Source organism: Canis lupus, chromosome 26 (assembly GCF_003254725.2).
Source record: "Canis lupus dingo isolate Sandy chromosome 26, ASM325472v2, whole genome shotgun sequence".
NCBI lineage: Eukaryota > Metazoa > Chordata > Mammalia > Carnivora > Canidae > Canis > Canis lupus.
In genome coordinates this window covers 20,474,663-20,494,306 of record NC_064268.1, presented here as the reverse complement: position 1 = coordinate 20,494,306, position 19,644 = coordinate 20,474,663, and the positions used below count along the sequence as shown (strand labels likewise).

General features: G+C 53.2%; 1 protein-coding gene across 8 annotated transcripts in view; it reads left to right on the top strand.

Moving 5' to 3' along the window:
* Positions 1-19,644, top strand: part of TPST2 (tyrosylprotein sulfotransferase 2) — a 52,298-nt gene that overhangs the window by 22,368 nt on the left and 10,286 nt on the right. For 5 of the 8 annotated variants that reach the window (XR_007406083.1, XM_025474395.3, XM_035706219.2 and 2 more), the window contains 2 exons: positions 12,385-12,456; positions 16,742-17,647. Coding sequence is in view for 7 of the 8 variants with exons in the window: in XM_025474395.3 (XP_025330180.1) it covers positions 16,806-17,647 (842 nt within the window). In the remaining variant the exon portion in view is untranslated. Of the gene's footprint in view, positions 1-929; positions 1,030-8,654; positions 8,736-8,999; positions 9,080-12,384; positions 12,457-16,741; positions 17,648-19,644 lie in introns of those variants that run through there. The other 3 variants (XM_025474394.3, XM_025474396.3, XM_049101532.1) reach the window with 3 other exon arrangements.

Below are 19,644 nucleotides of genomic sequence, written 5' to 3'. Positions count from 1 at the left end.
GCACAATGCCAGTAGAGAGGAGTCCAGATCTGGGTGCATGGAAAGCTGGGCCCAGGCCTGGCCTGCTCCATGACCTTGATCAGAGTCTCTTCTCTGGGCTTGCCCTGGTCTTTCTCAAAGGCTGGCTCTGTATTCCAGGCCTGAAGGTCTCAAAGTTATGCAGCAAGCCTAGAAATCACCCCGATTTCATTTTTCCCTTTTCTTTTCTATCACGCCGTTGATACATATCCACTGTTGGAGAGTTAGAAAATTCAGGGGGAGGAAAAGGGGAAATAAATGAAGTTCCAGTTAGCATTTTAGGGTGTACCTTTCTGGAGTATTTTCCCAGCATAAATATTTACCAGCATGGGATCAGCTAGCCTCTGTCACCTAACTTATCTCGGATGTCTTGCAGAGTAAGATTTAATTTATTTGAGAGAGAGAGAGAAGGGGGGGAAGAGCAGAGGAAGAGGGACAAGCAGACTCTGAGCGCAGAGCCCGATGCAGGGTTTGATCCCATGACCCTGACTGAGATCATGACCCCAGCTGAAATCAACTGACTGAGTCCCTGTAGGCGCCTCCAGGGTAATGAATTTTTATAAGGTCACATCCAGGTCTGTTGTGGTTGTACTGTGGAATGTTTAATGAGAATATCTAACTAGAGATGGTAATTTAATTGCCGGCATTTACTGGAATCCTCCTCCTGCTGGGTCCTGCCCTAAGCATTTGCCTCAGTAGTCATCCCGGCAACTCTCCAAGGCAGGCAGCTCAGCCCATTTTACAGATGAAGACACTGAGGCTGTTGACGTTAACTGGCCCCCACGTCTCACGGCCCATCCTTGGCAGAGCCAAACGTGGACTCGGTCCTTTTCGGGCTGTCTACTCATGCCCCTAACCACTGTTGGGCCACCCTGCCCCTCACCTCATCTCCCGTGTTCTCTTTGAGGCAGACAAGTTAGCTGGGTGCTGGCCAAGGAAGGAAGGAAGACCAATTAGGAGAAGCCACGGTGGTCTGCAGTGGCCCGATCTGCAGCCCTGGCCAGAGAAAGGGTGAGTGTTCCTGCTCAGCACAGCCCTCCTCCTGGGCCAGACTGGCACTTGCCTGTGGAAATTTGCCAGAGCCATATGGGGTGAAACCCAGACCAGCTCAGCCAGATAGATTTCCCAGGACTTGAGAGTGTGGGTGGCCTGAGCCTCTCCCTGGGGTCCGTGGCTTCCAGTCCTTAAAGAGTGTCTGGGATGCCCAGTGCCTGGCTGCCTGGCGTGGCCATCCTGAGCAGTGGGGCCCTTGCAGGAACCTGGAAAGCTGTTTCCATCTCAAGGTTCAGGGAGGTTAAGAGCCTCGCCCAAGGCTGCCTTCACAGCTCTGGTCCTCGAGAGCCGGGAGCATGGGGGCATCCAGGACTGCGTGCACTCAGGGCCCCGCGCGAGTCCGGGGATTTGTAAAACACTTTGGATGTATTATCTTATTCCCTCTCTGCAGCCCCAGGATGCAGGTGCTGCCTGTTCTCATTCTGTAGATAAGAAAGACTGACCTCTTGTTTTTTTTGTTTTTTTTTGTTTTTTTTTTAAGATTTTATTTATTTTAGAGAGAGAGCACTGGAGCAGGAGCAGTGGGGAGGGGGAGCAGAAGCAGAGGGAGAAGCAGACTCTTCGCCGCCAAGCAGGGAGCCCAGCCCAGCGCTCAGTCTCCCAGGACTCTGAGATCATGACCTGAGCCAAAGGTGTCCTTTTTAAAATGCTAAACCTGAACTCCTTTTTCAAGTGAAATCTTACAGGGAGCACCACCTGAAATGTTGAACAAAGAAGGTTCTAGCCATTGAAATTGGATCAAGGAAGGGAGACTCGGAGGTCAGCCACCACCTTCTCTCTCTGGAGGTCATTGGTGGGGAAACTGAGTCCGGGAGAGGGAAGAGGCATGTCCTGGTTGCATGGCGCTTTGGCAGAGTGTGTAGGACTGGAAGCTCCTTCCTGTCCTGGGGTCAGGGAATGTCGCTCTTTGCTCTGCCTTCCAGGCTGGCAGACCCTGAAGGCCACAGACTTGGTGTCTAAACTTTACATGTGGCCATGGGGTTTGGATAAAGTCAGCCTGGGGTGTGCCCACCATCTCTCAGGACAGCCAGGGGGCAGGCTGGGGGTTTCTGAGGTGAGCTTTTGTACCACAGGGAGCTGCTCTTTTGTGTTGCTCTTTTGTGTCTTCCTCCCTTAAACCCAGAGTGACCCAGAGTGGGGTCTTTGAATGAAGGAGCCTGGCATATAAAAAGGCAGATGAAGCCAGCTCTATTTCTAAGACCCAGTGTTTGGGAGTCAGACCTTAATGTAAATCCTGGCCAACACCTGCCAGCCTCGTGGTGGTGGACAAGGTACTTAACTCCCCTGAGACTTTGATTCCTTGTCTGTAAAATGGGATGTTGTACTGCCTCGCAGGTTGAGTGGGAGCATCAAATAGTTCCATGCTCACAAGGCCCTCAGGTCGATGCCAGCTGAGTGAGCCTGCATTTGCTGCTTTCATCAAGTGACAGTTCACCAAGGACTTGTCTCCTCTCTGCAGCCCTGTGAGGAAGTCTTCCACACCCCATTCAACAGATAAGGACGCTGAGGTTCAGAGATGGTGGATGTCTTGCCCAGAGCTTCACAGCCAGAGAACAGCAGAAATGACCCCAACTCCTGTCCCCTGTCTGTCCCCTGGGCATGCTGTCTGCCTTGACGGGTGTGCCAGGACTAAGTAAAACTGAGCTCAGTGTGTCGGGAGGTGACACATGGTCACCTGGAGCTCAATAAATCTCAAGGCAATAGAATATCTCAAGGCAAGTCAAGCAGAGTGGTACCAGAAGGAGCAGGGCTTTGTGGGGAACCTCTTCCTAGTGCTCTGCATAGATTTCTTGGAGACTCTCCCAGCAGCCCCTGCCATCTGGGCCAATTTCTGAGGGCCCCATGCTCCCTGGCTCTTGGGTACAGGTGTGAACAGAGCCATGCATTGATTTATGGTTCATAGAAACAAACCCAGGGGCCGCCTGGATGGCTCAGTCAGTTGAGTGTCTGAATCTTGATTTCAGCTCAGGTCGTGATCCTGGGATCAAGTTCGGCATCAGGCTCCCTGCTCTGTCTCTCTCTTGCAAATAAATAAAATCCTTAAAAGATAATGCTGTGATGTAAATTGAAAACAAATCAAAACTAATGGGTAAGCCTTGAAAACATGGCAAATGAAAGAAGCTAGCCACTAAAGACCACATGTTGTGCTAGTCTCTTTACAGTTGACCTTGAATAACACAGGTTTGAACTGCATAGGTCCACTTTATACATAGATTTTTTTTTAATATAATGTAAATACAGGACGGTACTGCAAATGTATTTTTTCTTCTTTATGATTTTCTTAATGGCATTTTCTTTAATCTAGGTTTTTTTTTTTTTTTTTTTTTTTTGTAAGAATACAGCATATAAGTGCCCCTGTGCTGTTGATGTTATCAGTAAGGCTTGTGGTCAACAGTAGGCTTTCAGTTAAGTTTTGAAGGAGTCAAAGGTTGCCCGCAGATTTTCAACTGCATGGTAGGCCGGCATCCCTAACCCCCGTCAATGGTTGACTGTATATGAAATGTACAGAAGAGGTCAATCCATAGAGTCAGAAAGTAGATTAGTGGTTGCCAGGGAAGGGGAGATAAGGGATCAGGGTGACAGCTAAAGGTTGGGGTTTCTCTTCAGGGTGATGAAAACATTCTCAGATTGATTGTGGTGATGGTTGCATAACTCCGGGCATTTACTAAAAACCATTGTATTGTACACTTGAAAGTAGATGAGTTATAGGGATGCCTGGGTGGCTCAGTCAGTTAAGCGTCTGGTTTCGGCTCAGGTCATGATCTTGGGGTCCTGGGATCGAGCCCTGCATCAGGCTCCCGGCTCAGTGGGGAGTCTGCTTCTCCCTCTGCCTCTGCTCCTCCCTGCCCTCGTGCATGCTTACATGCATGCTCTCTTTCTCTCTCTCAAATAAATAAATAAAATCTTTTAAAAAGAATAGATGAATTAAATCTCAAGAAGGCAGTTACCCTCCCAAATCTAAATCAAAGCAAAACTTTCCATGCTGAACAGTGTGTCAGAACTAAATAAAGACAAGATCAGTGTTACTGACATTTCCCTTCTGCCCCAGGCTGCAGTATGGCTTGACACAGCACCACTATTTGCCCAGGCTATTAAAACATTTTTTTGTGTGTCCTAGTTTGCGCAGCATTGTGTCAAAGTGAATGCTCAGCATTCATCTTAAAACATTGCGTTGAACTTGCTGATCTTGAGTTCTGGGGAGGGGCACCCGCTTGAGGTTTATACTCAAGGGTAGTGCCTCACTTGCCCCTCATCCGCCCCCTGCCTGATCCCAGCCCTACCAGGTAAACCTCTTGCTCTCTTCTAGCAGCATCCGCCCATTTGACAGATAATGCCAGCAAGGCCCACCCTAAGAAAGGCTGGGAGTTGTTTGTTCAACCTGAGGAGTGGGGGTGTCTGTCCATGTCACTTTCTGCTGTGGCCCAGTGCATTTGGGCTCCTTGGCCACCTTCTATCCTCTGTGCCCTGTCCTGTCTCCTCTCCCTTGGGGCAGCTCCAAGGATTCCCCAGTGGCTCTTACCCGGCCACCTCCCCTAGTCCTCTGCTCCTCACTTTCTCACAGCAAAGCCTCTACCTCCATGAATCCTCATGGCAACCTTGCTCATAAGAATTGTTGGACCCATTTTACAGATTAGGAAGCTGAGGCGCAGAGGCAGGTGCACACCCAGGCTAGCTGCCTGACCCCTGGAGCTCTGCATCGTTGGTGACTGATCCACACAACTTGTTCTGCTTCCCCACAGGGCCACATGTTTGGTTCTGGGGAACAAGGTCACAACGACTCCGGTCTCACTGTCCTCCACTCTCTTCAAACTTGAGTTCATATCCAAGGTCAAGTGCTGGCGTGTGTGGCCAGCATGGGTAGAGGTCGCTTTTCTTACTGAGAGTCCTGTGGCCTCCTACTTTTATTTTTTATGTAAAATCAAAACACCTAGGCCACACCCTGGACCATGCCCTCAGGCTTTTCCTCATAAAGAACCCTGTTGCTCTTACTGTCTGATGGTGGAGGTGGCAAGAGGAAACAGGGAGGAATGGACCCAGGCCCCTCCCCAGTAGGAGTGTCGCCCTCTGGCTCCTGAAGGCACAGTCTTTGGATGGCCTCCAAGGGGCCAGGGAGTTCTGATGAGAATTTAACTCTAATGTAGCATCTTTTTTTTTTTTTTTAAGATTTTTAAAAATTTTTTTGAAGATTTATTTATTTATTCATGATAGAGAGAGAGAGAGAGAGAGGCAGACACAGGAGGAGGGAGAAGCAGGCTCCATGCCGGGAGCCCCACGTGGGACTCGATCCCAGGACTCCGGGATCAGGCCCTGGGCCAAAGGCAGGCACTAAACTGCTGAGCCAGCCAGGGATCCCCAGATTTTTATTTATTTGACAGAGAAAGAGTACAAGCAGGGGGAGGGGAGAGGGAGAGGCAGGCTCCCTGCCAGACAGGGAGCCCTATGTGGGGGCTCGATTCCAGGACCCTGGGATCATGACCTGAGCCAAAGGCAGACGTTTCACCGACTGATCCACCTAGTGCCTCTAATTTAACATCTTGGTTGACTGTAATTTAACATTTCTTCCAGGTGACTATGTAGGTGATAGATCCAGGCAGGAGGGCCTTGGTCACCAATAGAAACCACATATATTTTTATATTGCTTGCCAGTAGCTACAGATACCTCTTCTCATTACTGCATGCACATTATATTTGTTATAGGGCCTGCCTCTAGATCTTATTTATTGTTTTTTTTTTTTTATTTATTGTTTTAATAAACGAGCACATAGTTTACTTTATCAGAGCATTTTTTGGTAATTCTGCCCTTAGCCAGATTTCACTATAATTGGTGTCCTTTTGATCCTCTGTATTTTATTCTATTTAAAAATAACCCTTGGGGTGCCTGGGGGGCTCAGTTGGTTAAGTGTCCAGCTCTTGATTTCGGTCCAGGTCATGATCCCAGGGTTGTGAGATCGAGCCCCACGTCGGGATCCGTGCTGGGCATGGAGCCTGCTTAAGATTCTCTCTCTCCCTCTGCCCTTCCCCTACTCCCTCTAGCTGCTTGTGCATTCTCTCTTTCTCTCAATAAGACAAAACAAAAACACTTCTCAGAAGGGGTCTGTGAAACAGAAGGGTCATAGGACCCACTAGATGTGGGTCTGTGTCCTGAGGTCACCCTGCACCACTGTGTGGGCGCCTCAAATGCTGGATCCAGTGCCCTAAGCAGCATTTCCTCGAGTGGTGGGGCAGGGGCAGTGGCAGTAGCATCTGGTAAAAGCAGATCCCTGGGTCTCCACAATCACATAACTTTGGAATCAGAATGTTTGGGTGGGGTGCCCTGGGGCCTGCTGCTCGGGGTTTTGCAAAACAAGTTAAAGGGGAGAAATCACAGTGGTAGAGGCATAGAGCCTGCTCCGAATGCTGTCGGGTCATTTGTTTAATCTCCATAGCAGCATCCCCATTTCACAGATGAGAAAACCGAGGCATAGAGAAGTTAGGAACTATGTCTTGCCACCCCTCCAGCCCCTACAGGGACTGCATTGCTAATAATCGCAGAACTAGGACTCGTACTCCAGTGCTCATTTCCCCACCTCTAGCGGCTTCTTGGCAGAGGAATGGAGACAGGGTCCCCTGTGGGCCTGCATGCATGTGTACGTGTGTGTGCAGGAAGCCCCAGCCCCGCAAGGTCACCCTGGCCCTCTCCTGTTTGCATTGTTTTCCAGGCAGGGGCCTCGTGTGTTCCCAAGCAGGAAGCCTGGAGCAGGGGCCATGCCAGGAGCTGGGGGCAGGGGACAGGGGCTGCGAGGGGGGGCGAGGCCGGGAGCCAGGGGTCAGGCGTCCCTGTTGGTTGCTGCCTTGAGTGGCCACATGACAGATAGCTTCCCCATCTGTGTACTGGGTGGGGTAGGGTTTCGGGGAAGTGATTCAGAGCTTGGGTTCTGATGTCCGACGGACCTGGGTTCCAGTTCAGGCTCAGTTACCATCTGTATGACCTTGAGCCAGGCACCTTGTCTCTCTGAGCCTCCTCTACCTGCTCCGTACAATGAGGCTAATAATAGCGTCTACCCCCAGGGTGGTTGTCAGAGGCATGATGTCCGTAAAAGACCAGGCACACGCGAATTTCTCTCTCTAAGTCTTTACTTGGCGACAGACCAGATGCTAGATGATTCTGTGCGTGTGCTTGTGCTCCTGCTGCCTTTTTTTTTTAATGAGCTATTTGTTTTCCTGAGTTGAACATTTTTCTCTCACCCACCAAAGGCTGGCCACCTGAGGCCTCCCACTGGCCCTTCTGGGATGGAGCCCAGAACCAAAACAGACACCAGCTCCCACTGGGTCTAAGTGCATTTGCATTTCCTGGGCTTGTGCAAGTCCCGCTGGGGGCATGTGCTGCCCATACTGTGTTTTCAGCACAGGGACCAGGGGGTTGGCAAACCATAGCCTGTGGGACAAACCTAGCTCACCACCTGATTTTATAGAATGAAACCCAGCCACGCAGCTTCCTTGGTGTGTTGTGTAGAGCGGCTTTCATGGAGCTGCCGTGTCAGAGACTGTGTGACCCACATTGGCCAAGATTGCTGGCTTTCTGGCCCTAGACAGGAGATTTGGTGATCCCACTTTTCTAGGCCACTTGTTTCTTTGTGTATACACATGCTGTGAGGACAGTGCTCACAAGATTAAATGCTAACATTTTTTCATGTTGACTTTGTGCCAGGCTTTGGTAGAAGTTACATAGCTCCTCAGGACTCTGGGTGTTATTCCCATTTGTCAGGTGGGAACACTGAGGCTCAGGGAGCCACACCAGAGTGACCCAGGACGCTCAGCCTCTTAGCGGGGGACCTGGGATGTGACCACGGGCCTCATTACTCCCTAAACCTGACGTGCCCAACAGGGGGCTGAACTGGGCCTCTTGGCCCAGAGTTCAAAGACTCTGCTTTGGTCATTTTTTGGTGCAAAATACGAAGATTTGGGTCTTCTTCCTGGTTCCCGTGCTTCTCAGCTGTGTGGCCTTGGGCAGGTGATCCCACCTTTCTGAGCCCCAGTAAATAGTGAAAGAGGGGGGTGGGGGGTGGTCACGAGGACAGAATTTAGTGATCTGTGTAAAACCCTTAGCTTTATACCTGGTATACACTAAGTGCTCAATAAGTAAGAGCTCGGGGCACCTGGGTGGCTCAGTCCATGACGTATCTACCTTCAGCTCAGGTCATGGTCCCAGGGTCCTGGGATTGAGCCCCGCACTGGGCTCCCTGCTCAGCGGAGCATCTGCAGCTTCCTCTCCCTCTGCCCCTTCCCACTGCTCATGCTCCCGCGTGCTCTCTCTCTGTCTCAAGTAAATAAAATCTTAAAAAAATAAGTAAGAGCTAATACTTTTAAAGCAGTGTGCCAGCCCACCTTCTCTTCTTCCCCTTTTAAGCACCAAGAATGCTTTTATGCTCAAGAATTACTCTTTTACCTCTTCCTCTTGCCTTGGGTTCCCTCCAGAGTGGGTAGGAGGTCTCTGCTCCTCAAGAGCCCGGCCCTCCCGAGCACCTGTCTCCTGTCTCCCCAGCTCTGCGTGGGAGGGTTAGAGGTTGGGGTGGGTGGTACCCATGACGATGGAATGTTTGGGAGCTGGCTCCCAGGGGGAGAGTTTGCAGGGCTGATGCTGAGCCTGGGCACAGGGGCACCAGGCACCCCTCCAAGGCCACTCTGTAAGTGCAGCCACTTGCCTCCTTAGCTGGTATCATGTGCTCAAGCCCATACTCCCCAGCCCAGGGAACCCCTGAGCTTAGAGAAATCATGCTGAGTTAAAAAGCTCACATGAGTTTGAACCCAAATCGGTGTGGTCTCTCTAAATGTCACCTCCTTCTGTGACACCTTATGGCATGTCTCCCCGTCCCACTGTGGGCATTTCCTTCCAGGCATTTATCCCAGGCATCATTATCCCACACACTGTTTTCCTTGCTTCCCGCCAGGGTGCCAGCTCCGTGAGGGTAGGGCTGTCTGTCTGCGGCCCTTGATGTGTCCCAGCGTCCTGATCAGTGCCTGGCACACAGTAGGTGTAAACATGCGTGAATGAATGTGGGTCTAAAGGGATCTTGAGTACTGAACAGCCCTCCCCCCCTTCCCTGGCCCTCCCTTCCAGTGGTCATGCAGGGAAACCCATGGGTCAGTGCACAGAGAGAGCAGAGCCTCTCCTGGCCTCCCTTGCCACCCCCATTTTATGAACCACATGACATGATGCCCAGGACGGCATCTTGGGGACACAGCCAGCTTTGGAAACTGACTTTTCTTTTTGCCTAGATGGGTGGCTTCTGCAAACCACCTCAACTCTCCCTGTTTCAATCTCCTTGCCCATCAATGGGGATAAAAGGCCCCACCTTAAGAAGTTCTGCCCAGCATGAAATGAGAAAAGGAAATTGCCGTTTGACAGGTGCTGGTCCAGCATTTTCTAACTTACCAACACCTCCCAGCACCCTTAGTAGGCGAGTTCCTTGTTGGCCCTGACCACATGACAAGGGCCCTATCAGGTACTGCTGGCATCCTTATTTTACAGATGCAGGAACTGGGGTTCAGAGAGTCTAAGGGATTTGCCTGAGGTCACACAGCCAGAAGCTGGTGGAGCCGGATCAGAGGCCCAGCGTCTTGTTCCCCCCCCACCCCCACCCCGCGCCACTCTGCGTGGAAGAGAATTGAAAGAATGCTAGTCTCTCTGTTATTTTATTATAGAGAAAGACAAGATAACAACCCTCTGAAAGTGTCTTGAGGGGAAAAAATGTCACACTAAACACCACTCCTGCTGGCCTTTCGAGTCAACATATTTCCTTCTTGTCTTTTTTTCTTTTTGTGGTTTGTGTTTGCTGTTTGGCTTGGCTGGTGTGGCCGTTTTGCTTTGGGGCCTAATTATGCATACCCTGCTCCCACAAGGGCCTCTGAGATCCATAAACTGGAGAAAGTAGAGGTGAGGAGGGCCCTCCTCACCCCACCCTGCCTCGGGGCTCTTGTGAGGATGAAATAAGTTGGAGCATGGAATGCCCTGCTCTGGTACACAGTGATGATTAATCAGTGCTGCCATTCCTCCTACAGAAGAAGCGGTGGGCTCAGTGACCCCCACACCCATGCATCTCATTTGTCTTCCAAGTCAGCGCTGTCCAGTAGAACTTCCGGCCAGTGACGGGGAACGTTCTAGAGCAGGGCTTGTTCTAGAAAGGTCCAAATAGTAACTATTTCAGGTTTGGTAGGATGGCAGGTTTTTGTTGCTGCTTCTCACCTTTCTCCTGGCGCCTTCTTCTGCGCCTCCTCTCACTCTTCTCTTTCCCTTAAAAAAAGGTAAAAGCTCAAGGACCGAAGGCTGGATTTGGCCAGAGGGGTGCAGTTCGCTGACCCCCATCCCAGGGTCCATGCTGCGCTGTCCAGCACAGTAGCCGCTGGCCGCCATCTGGCGACCAGACACTTGAACTATGGCCTGTGCCCACAAGGAGCTGAATTTAAAATGTTCTTTCACGTTACTTATTTTAAATGTAAATGCTTGACAAGTGGTTAGTGCCCGCCCTGGGCACTGGCTGTGCAGCTCTAGACGGTGAGAAGCTGTGTGCCGGCCCCCACCCCGTGGGCCTGTCGCTGGCAGGCCTCTCTGAACACCATGGCATTTCAAGGGCCACCCCAGGGCAGCTGGGCCCCCAGCCATCTCACCTCTGGAAGAGCTTCGAGTGTCCCTAAGTGTATTTGTTCCAAGAGGCAGACCTCTGGCATTGGCTGTTCAGGCCCTAGGAGTGCCAGGCCTTCATACTCAGAGGCCTGGAGGCGGCGGACAGTGGGGGGGGGGTGCTGCTTGTTGCTATGGTTACACCTGGGACACCCCCCCTCCCCCCGCCATCTGTGTGTAAGAGAACTCAGAAGACTGCTTCCCCACTTTTTCAAGGATAGGCACAAACTATAGAGGTGAGGAGTGAGTGAAGAGGAAGGCAGAGAGAACAAAAATGCAGTGAAGGCCTACACCCATTTCATCTCCAACATAGCACAAATAAAATAACTGGAGATTTCTGAAATGCTTGCTGTAAACGGGCCATTGTAAGCTTTCAACAAACAAACAACAACCCATTTTATAGAAGAGGAAAACTAAGGCCCAGAGGAACAATGATTTATTGTTGGACTCAGGGAGTCCAACTGCAGGGATGAGTTCTTAACCACCCCCACCTCTGGGAAGGGACTGAGAGCCCCAGACTCAGCACGTGAGTGTGTGACCTGATTTCCCTCATGAGCCTCAGTCATCCCATCTGTAACATGGGGGAAGGTGAGAACCAGACTAGAACTCTTCTCCACCCTGAACAGTAAAGACACAGCAGTGGGATGTACACCAGGAGCCCCCTTGGTTCCACATTAGTCCTGGCTTCCTGCCGGACCCCATTGTACTCATGGCCCTGTTCCTTTAGTGCAAAGGTTAAGAGCTGGGTATCTGGGGCGCCTGGGTGGCTCAGTCGGCTGAGTGTCTGCCTTTGGCTCAGGTCATGATTCTGGGGTCCTGGGATGGAGCCCTGTGTCAGGTTCCCTGCTCAGTGAGGAGCTTCTCCCTCTATCCCTCCCCGTGCTCATGCTCTCTGTCTGAGATAAATAAAATAATAAAATCTTAAAAAAAAAAAAAAAAAAAGAAGAAGAAGAAGAAAGAGCTGGGCATCTGAGTCTCACAGATCTGGATGCGGATCCTGGTTCTTATAGTTCCCTGGGTCGATTGCTCTTCCTCTTGAGGTCTTTTTCTCTTCTCTAAAATTGAGATCATTACACTCTCATAGGGGGACTAGATGATACCAAACCCTCACAGAGTGGGCATTTGGTCAGTATTAGGTGGCAGCTGCAGGACATTGTCCCACTCTGCAGGTGCCGTATTTATCCTAGGTACATGGTATGCTTTTGAAGTTGGGCAGTGCGCAGCCTGTTCAACCGTATCCAGCAGTTCCAGATAGTGATTAGTGATATAGTGGTGGTGGTGGTGGTGGTTACTTATCTTTCAAGACTTTTCTTGAAGTCTAAGGTCCTTGGGCCGAGAAGGGAGAACCCCGGTTGGTAGAGACCCAGGGGCTCCCTAAGGCGGCAGTGCCTTAGCTCAGATTCTCAGCTCACACCTCTCTTCCTGAGCAGTGAGCCAGTTCATTCCCTGTAGGGCCAGGTGAGCTCAGCCCCCAGCCATTGCATCTTGGGCCCAGAGGCCCTCCTGTTGCACTCCAACTCGTCCCCCAGAATACTTCCCTCCCAAATCATTGCCAAATGCCCCTGCGGAGCTTGACAGCCTCCTCTGCTCCTCTGAGGCAGCTCGGCCCTCCCATAGCCCCCACCTCTCACGCAGCATCTCCTTTGCCTCTGCAGGGGTCACCCAGCGCACAGTCTTGGCGAGCAGCCACAAGGGCTGGAACCCAGAGATGAGAGTGCCCAGGGGAGGTAAGTGCGTCCAGAAGGCCCCCCAGAGTCTGGGCTCCTCCACAGGCTGCCCTAGAAAGAGCCGCTGTGCTCCCTCGGCCTCTGTTACTGGGCAGCCGGACCCCCCTGGCTGTTAGAAATGCATCTGGGCAAAGCTGGATCCCAGCAGTGCAGGGGCAGGCCTCTGCTGCTGTCTGTCTCTTAGAGAGATGATTATCCTGGTGGTAGAAGACCGAATCCCGCAGCAGGCTGGTGCCCAGCTTCACTGAGCGGATTCAAGGTGTGGCCAGAATCCAGACCCTCTGTGCCCCGTCTGCTAGGGTTTCGGTGTGCTTGCTCAGCACGTCCCACAAAATTTCCCTGAACCACATAATAGCTCCCTGAGAAAGAGTTATTATTATGCTCCCTCCCCTTTTTTGAGGGGAAAAGAGAGGCTTGTGGGGGTGAAGTCCCTTGTCCGAGTCCCCGGCTGCCAGTGGAGGCAAGATTTGAACCCAGGGCTGTAAGATGCCGAGTCTGAGACTCTCACCCACCATCCTTACTGCCAGGACACTGGGACAGCTCCCTTGACAGAGTCCAGCAGGGTAGTGGGGATAGAAGCCTGGCTCGAGTCCCCAGGCTGGGCACTCTCGCCCCTTCAGAGTGGGGTCCCTGGCTGTGGATGGCCAGGATGCTGCCTTTGGCTTTGTGGGCCCCCAGCTATTTCTCTTTGCTAGGTTACCCTACTTTTTCTTCTCAAAGTGTTCCCCAGGTCTTTGCTGTCTTTGCTGTCTTTTGCTCCGGGCTGACCTGTCTGCTTTGAGCTGTTTTCTTCTGGTGGCAGAAACAGATGGGCCTTTTGCCGCATGTCCTGTCTGAAGACAGTGAACAATTCGGCCTCAGCCTGGTCATATCCAGGCCTGTCGCTCGGGCTGTGTGACCCTGAGCCAGTGGCTTCTTCTCTCTGAGCTGCTGGGAGTGATGCTTCTCTACCCCACGGGTGGTAGAGATGGTCCCATTATATGATGCATGGTAAAAGTTTAAGCCAAGCAAGTGCTTCATGAATGTAAAAACACAAAAATCGGGTGCTTTGTTTTAAAATGTATTATAGCCACGGGTGCCTGGGTGGCTCAGTCAGTTCAGGGTATGACTTGATCTCAGCTCAGGTCTTGATCTCAGGATCGTGAGTTCAAGCTCTGTGTTGGAGGGCAGTCCCAGTAGCGCGTTGGAGCCTACTTTAATAATAATAATAATAGTAATAGTAATAGTAATAGTAATAGTAATAATAGTTGGAGCTTACTTAAAATAATAATAATAACAACAACAACAATAATAATAATAAAGTGTTGCAGCCAAATGAAATGTCAGTATTAAGCACAGTTGGTATGTGGATAACATTTTCCTTATTCTGCCTATCCATTCTTGGGGGCTTTCCCCCCTGAGATTTAGCATCCAAGTCACTTCCAACCCTAAACATAAGCTAGAGGGCACACACACATGCACGCGCACACACAGTGGCGGGCTCACTATTACTGTGCTTTCTGAAACTCCTTTCCCAAATTACCCCTTTTCTTCCGTTTCTGCACCCCACCATTGTCTTCTCTTCCCCCAAAGCTCCATCCTCTCACTCCCTGCCAAGTGTCAGGAGGAAAGGGTAGTTGCTCTAATTCAAACAGTAGTGATTGTCCCCCAGGAGCACCAACACTGAAATAATAAACAGAATTCTAGTCCAGAGTCTGAGAGGAGGATTTCAGTGAGCACTTGAACAAGTTGACAGGCCCCTGGAGGGATTTCTGGGTGGCTTTATGTCCCATCCAGTCTGCCTTGGCCCTTGGAGCTGCCCTGGATGCCCTGGATTTAGATTTACCCATCCCAGAGCCTGAATTCAGGGCACCAGTGAGCCCCCACCATGGTCAGCAGCATAGGATAGATGGGGTTTTCTGGGGAGAGGGTCCCCAGCTATTTTCCAGTGCTCACAGAGACTAGGGACCCCAGGCTGAGATTGATCTTTGCTGTGTCAGCTGCTTCTAGAACCCTCAGAGCAGTGTTTGAGGTCCGTGTACCCCACCCCTCTTTGCAGCCAGGAAGCTGTGGTTTACATGGCGGAAGTGACTGTCCCAGAGCCACACGGCCAGGAAATGCTGGGGCCTCTCAGCCGTTTGGATGACAGGGCTGAGATTGTGCTTTGCCTTGGCTCTCCTGTCGATTTGCCACTTGCTACAGCCCGAGGGGCCCCGGGCAGCCCGGGCCCGTGTGGGTGGATTGGTCCAGCTGCAAACCTGGTCCTTTGGTGCTTTCAGCTGAACCTCACGCCCGTAGAGAAACACTCGGTTCCTGCTTCCTTCCTGCAAACCCTGCCCCACGCACCGTGCCGCCTGCAGCTTCCCAGCCATGTTGCCTTCTTCCCTGGCTGTGCCTTCTCACTGGCTGTTCCCTTTGCCAGGAACACCCCTCTCTTTTCCCCACCTGGCTGTTTGAAAACCACCTGTCCCCCACCCCCCACTATTCAGACTCAGCAGGAGGCCGCCTCCTGCAGGAAGCCTTCCCTCACCTGTCACCCCCTCCCAGGTGTGGGTCCACAGTGTGAGTAGACTTGGGGGTGGAGGCTCTGTCTCTGGGCTCCATAGCCCAACTCCCAGCATGCAGGAGGCACCCACTGAATGTGGAAATCAATGAATAACCCATGGTCATGGTAGAGGCCACTGATAATATCCTTGCAAATGCTCCCTGCATGCCCGATGGGATCCTGAGTTCTCAGGGGAGTCGTGGAATGCTCATGCCAGCCCTTTGAGGCTGCTACTCTTAGACCTGTTTTACAGATGGGGCTCAGAGAGGTAAAGTGTGTTGGCCAAGCTCGCACAGCCACAAAGGAAGGGGCAGAACCAGGATTTGAACCCAGGCCTGCGTGACTGCTCAAATGCCACAGACCTCAAGACCTCACTCTGATTCTGGAAAGATGTGGAAAGGCAAAGGGGGCTCAGAAGTGCAGTGGCGGGGAGGCAGGGAAGGGCTGCGGTGGGCAGTAGGGGTTGGCTTGTGTGTCCGTCTGGCATCTGAGTCTGCACTTCCTGTATTGGCTTCTTGTTGCAAAATGGAGAGGCCTTGAGGATAAGCCAGGGAGGAGGGCAGGCCTGTCACTCGAGGTGGCTGGAGAAGGGGGCCGCTGGGCTGGGAGGGCCCTGCTTTCTGAAACAAGCCCCTGCTTGAAGAATTGCCACTGAGGTCTGATCATTGTCCCTGGGAGGCGTGAGGAGCATAGGCTCAGGCTCACGGTTTCTGTGCTCGGTCACCCCGTGTCCCCATTCCCACGTCACCCTCACAGTCCCGGCGTCCCTGAGTTTCCCGAGGACCGGGATACCAGCCAGAGCCTCCTCCTTGACCTCCCTGCCTCCATTCTCCCCGCTGTGGGCCCTCTCTCCCCAGCAGCTGCCCTGAGAGCAGGTCCAGCTCTCTCCCCTGGCCCCTGAGGCCCCCCAGTCTTTCCCTTTCCTTCCCTTCTGCTCCACTGCCTCCTGAGGTTCTCAAACACCCCACACCCTCTCCCATCTGGGGAGCTTGGCATTCTCTGTTTCCTCTGCCTGGCACACCCCTCCCACACAGCTTCACACCGCCAGCTCCTTCTCATCATCGGGGACTCTGGCTTGGATGCCACCTCCCCTGAGAGGCCCTCCGGGACCTCCCTCCTCCTTCCCCTACCTGATGCCTCGCCCAGTGTAAGCGGTTTCTACGCTGTGGCTAGAGCTTGTGTACTGTCGCTTCCCCCACTAAGCCCTCCGCTTCTTGAGTTCAAAGGCCCTGCTGTCTAATCCGCTCTCCTGCCCCCAGCACTGAGCACGGTGCCCGGTACCTTGTTACACTTAATGCCCATTTACCGAATGAAGACTGAGTGAGTGGGTAGTGATTCCGGAAGCAGCCCAGGACAGGACGGGACGCTCCCCGCTGTCTCCCGTGTGACAGTGTGGTCCTTCAGAGCAGGCGCCAGGGCTGGCTGGCCTGGGCGGGAATCTCAGACTCCGGCTCAGCTGCTCCCCCGCTGGGCAGCCCTTTGCTCCCCTTGCTACTGCCCTCCCTGCCCCGTCAACCAAGGCACGCCCCCCAGATACTTACGGTGCCCCTGCTAGGTGCCAGGGTCTGTGCCAGGCTCTGGAGGGACAGCCATAAGGGAACACGCAAAAACCGTGCCCCCGGGCGGCAGGTGCTGCGGGATTCGGCCGCTGCCGTGCGCGTTGTTGACCGTGGAAACGTTGTGATGGTCCATGGCAGAGGAAGCCTGCGGGGGGAGGGCCCCAGCTGCCCGCCTGCCTGACCCCGGCCCCTCTCTCCCCAGATGCGAGCCCCGCCGGGCCCCCGCTGACCGGTCGCTGAGGCAGGCCCGCGCCCCCGGGCCCAGCATGCGCCTGTCGGCGCGGAGGGCGCTGCTGGCCGCCGGCTGCACCCTGGCCCTGCTGCTGGCCGTCCAGGTGGGCCAGCAGGTGCTGGAGTGCCGCGCGGCGCTGGGGGGCCCGCGCAGCCCCCGGCGGGCCATGCGGCCGGAGCAGGAGGACCTGGTGGTGGTGGGCGCCGACCGCGTGGAGTACCGCTACGGCAAGGCCATGCCGCTCATCTTCGTGGGCGGTGTGCCCCGCAGTGGCACCACGCTCATGCGCGCCATGCTGGACGCCCACCCCGAGGTGCGCTGCGGCGAGGAGACGCGGATCATCCCCCGCGTGCTGGCCATGCGCCAGGCCTGGTCCAAGTCCGGCCGCGAGAAGCTGCGGCTGGACGAGGCGGGCGTGACGGACGAGGTGCTGGACGCCGCCATGCAGGCCTTCATCCTGGAGGTGATCGCCAAGCACGGCGAGCCGGCGCGCGTGCTGTGCAACAAGGACCCCTTCACGCTCAAGTCCTCCGTCTACCTGTCGCGCCTGTTCCCCAACTCCAAGTTCCTGCTGATGGTGCGGGACGGCCGGGCGTCCGTGCACTCCATGATCACGCGCAAGGTCACCATCGCCGGCTTTGACCTCAGCAGCTACCGCGACTGCCTCACCAAGTGGAACAAGGCCATCGAGGTGATGTACGCCCAGTGCATGGAGGTGGGCAAGGACAAGTGCCTGCCCGTGTACTATGAGCAGCTGGTGCTGCACCCCAGGCGCTCCCTCAAGCTCATCCTGGACTTCCTGGGCATCTCCTGGAGTGACGCCGTCCTGCATCACGAGGACCTCATCGGCAAGCCCGGGGGCGTGTCCCTGTCTAAGTGAGTGGAGCCCCCTCCCTGCGCCCGGCCCCCTGGCCCCACTCCGAGCTGTAGGTGGGAGAGTACCGCTGTCTCTCCGAGCTGTGTGGCCTCTCTGAGCCTCAGCCTCCTTTGTGGTCACGGAGGAGTTCAGGGAAGACAGTGGTAAAGAGCAGAGCCTTGAACTGTGCCTCCCTCCTCGTAGTTCTGTGGCACTGACCACGTCACTGTACTTCTTTGAGCCTCAGCGTCATTATCCACAAAAGTGGAGCCATCGACTCTTCCATTTTCTGAGAGAATCAGCAGACTTTGAAGGTGCTTTGTCGTAAGCCGTAGTGGGTAAGGGTTAGCTTAAGGATGCTGATCTGAAACCAGGTCACCTGGGTTCCCATCCCAGCTCCGCCCTTCCAGGCTGTGTGACCTTGAGCAAGTGACTCAACCTCTGTGTGCCCCATTTCCTTACCTGTAACACAGGGGTATAGTCTATCAGGCTTCTAGCTACCTGTGAGCATCAAATAGGTTAGTACGTGTTCGGTGCTATTCTTATTATCGTGTTAGCATTAACATTGATTTTATTGGCACACACATTATCCTCACCCTCATTACCATGTAGGGAGTCCCTGAGGTGTGGTAAGTGCTCAAGCCCCCAACACACATTAGTCCTTTAATCCCCACAGCAGTCTCAGGGCCAAAAGAACTGCTCTTACCCCATTTTACAGATGAAGAAACTGAATCTCAGAGAAAAGTTGCCTGAGGCCACAAAGCTGGCCACGTGTGGTGCCTGAATTTGAACTGAGGTCCACTGGGGACTCCGGAGCATGTGCTCTCAAGCTCTCCACATCTGGAACCCCCTCTCTTCCCCTCCTTCACTCTCTTACTCTCCACCTTCCTCCTCTGGGGAGGCCGAACCTCTCCTGAGATCCAGGGTATGTGGTCAGGATCGGGGTGTGCTGCCTCTCTGCCTCATTCCTGAGCAGGCCCTAGCAGGCCTTTCTGGGACCACACCTCCTCCTCCTTGCCTTCTTGGCTGTGCCCTGGCAGGCCCTTTCAAACCCCTAACAGAGCAGGAGACATAGGGGTACCTCTATGCTCCCTCTGGGCAACGAGGTACCCATGTGCCAGGTACCCCAGGCAGCTAGTGCTGGAGCTGGGATTTTGTGAATTAACGTGACAAAAAAAAAAAATCAGGAAGTGGGGATGATGTCCCTGTGAAAGGAAAAACCTGCTACAATCCCACTGTTTAGACTTTGGCATCGGACCTGCTGGTCCTTTGTCAGGGGCTGTTGAGAAAGCCAGAGTCCTACTGAACATGAACATGTTTCCCTGTAGCCTTTGTGCACTTTGTGTCTGGGACCACTCGCCCGCGGCCCCCTGCCTGCCACCGCGATGTCATTTTGGACAGCTGTGTAATATTCCCCTTCATAGGGCACAGCATTCTATTTGACATACCCTGTTAGTATTTCCACCTTTATTTACTTCCATCAGGCATTCCTCCCGTTCATGTCCTGGGGAACCTCTGTGTCATTACTGCCTTGCGGTGTCCTGGAGATCCGATAGCGTGGTAAAGGCCATGCGCGTATTTGAGATCTTTGACACAGTGGACCGAATTGGTCTGCAGACTCCAAACCATCCCACCTTCTTCATTCCCATTCCCACCCTCCTGGTCCTGTCCTCTTTTTGCTATGTCTTTCTTGTTTCTGTTCTTCTACCCAGTTTATCTCTTAGTTGGGCTGGAAGTGGCTAGAAATAGGCCCTGGATCCCGGGAGTTCCCTGCCCTCCATTGGACAAGGCCCTTGACCTGTGATCAGTAGGGTCCTCGGGATTCAGATGGCTGGGTGAGCCTGCCACAGAGGAGAAGAGGAGAGTGGAGGAGCATATCCAACACAATGGTGGTTTTATTGTTGCAGCCGAGGGCAAAAGCAACCAAAATGGCCATCTTTAGGGGGATAGGAATGATAAGCCGTGGAGGACCGCTGTGCAGCTGGAGAACAGAATGAGGAATCGGGTGCAAAACAAA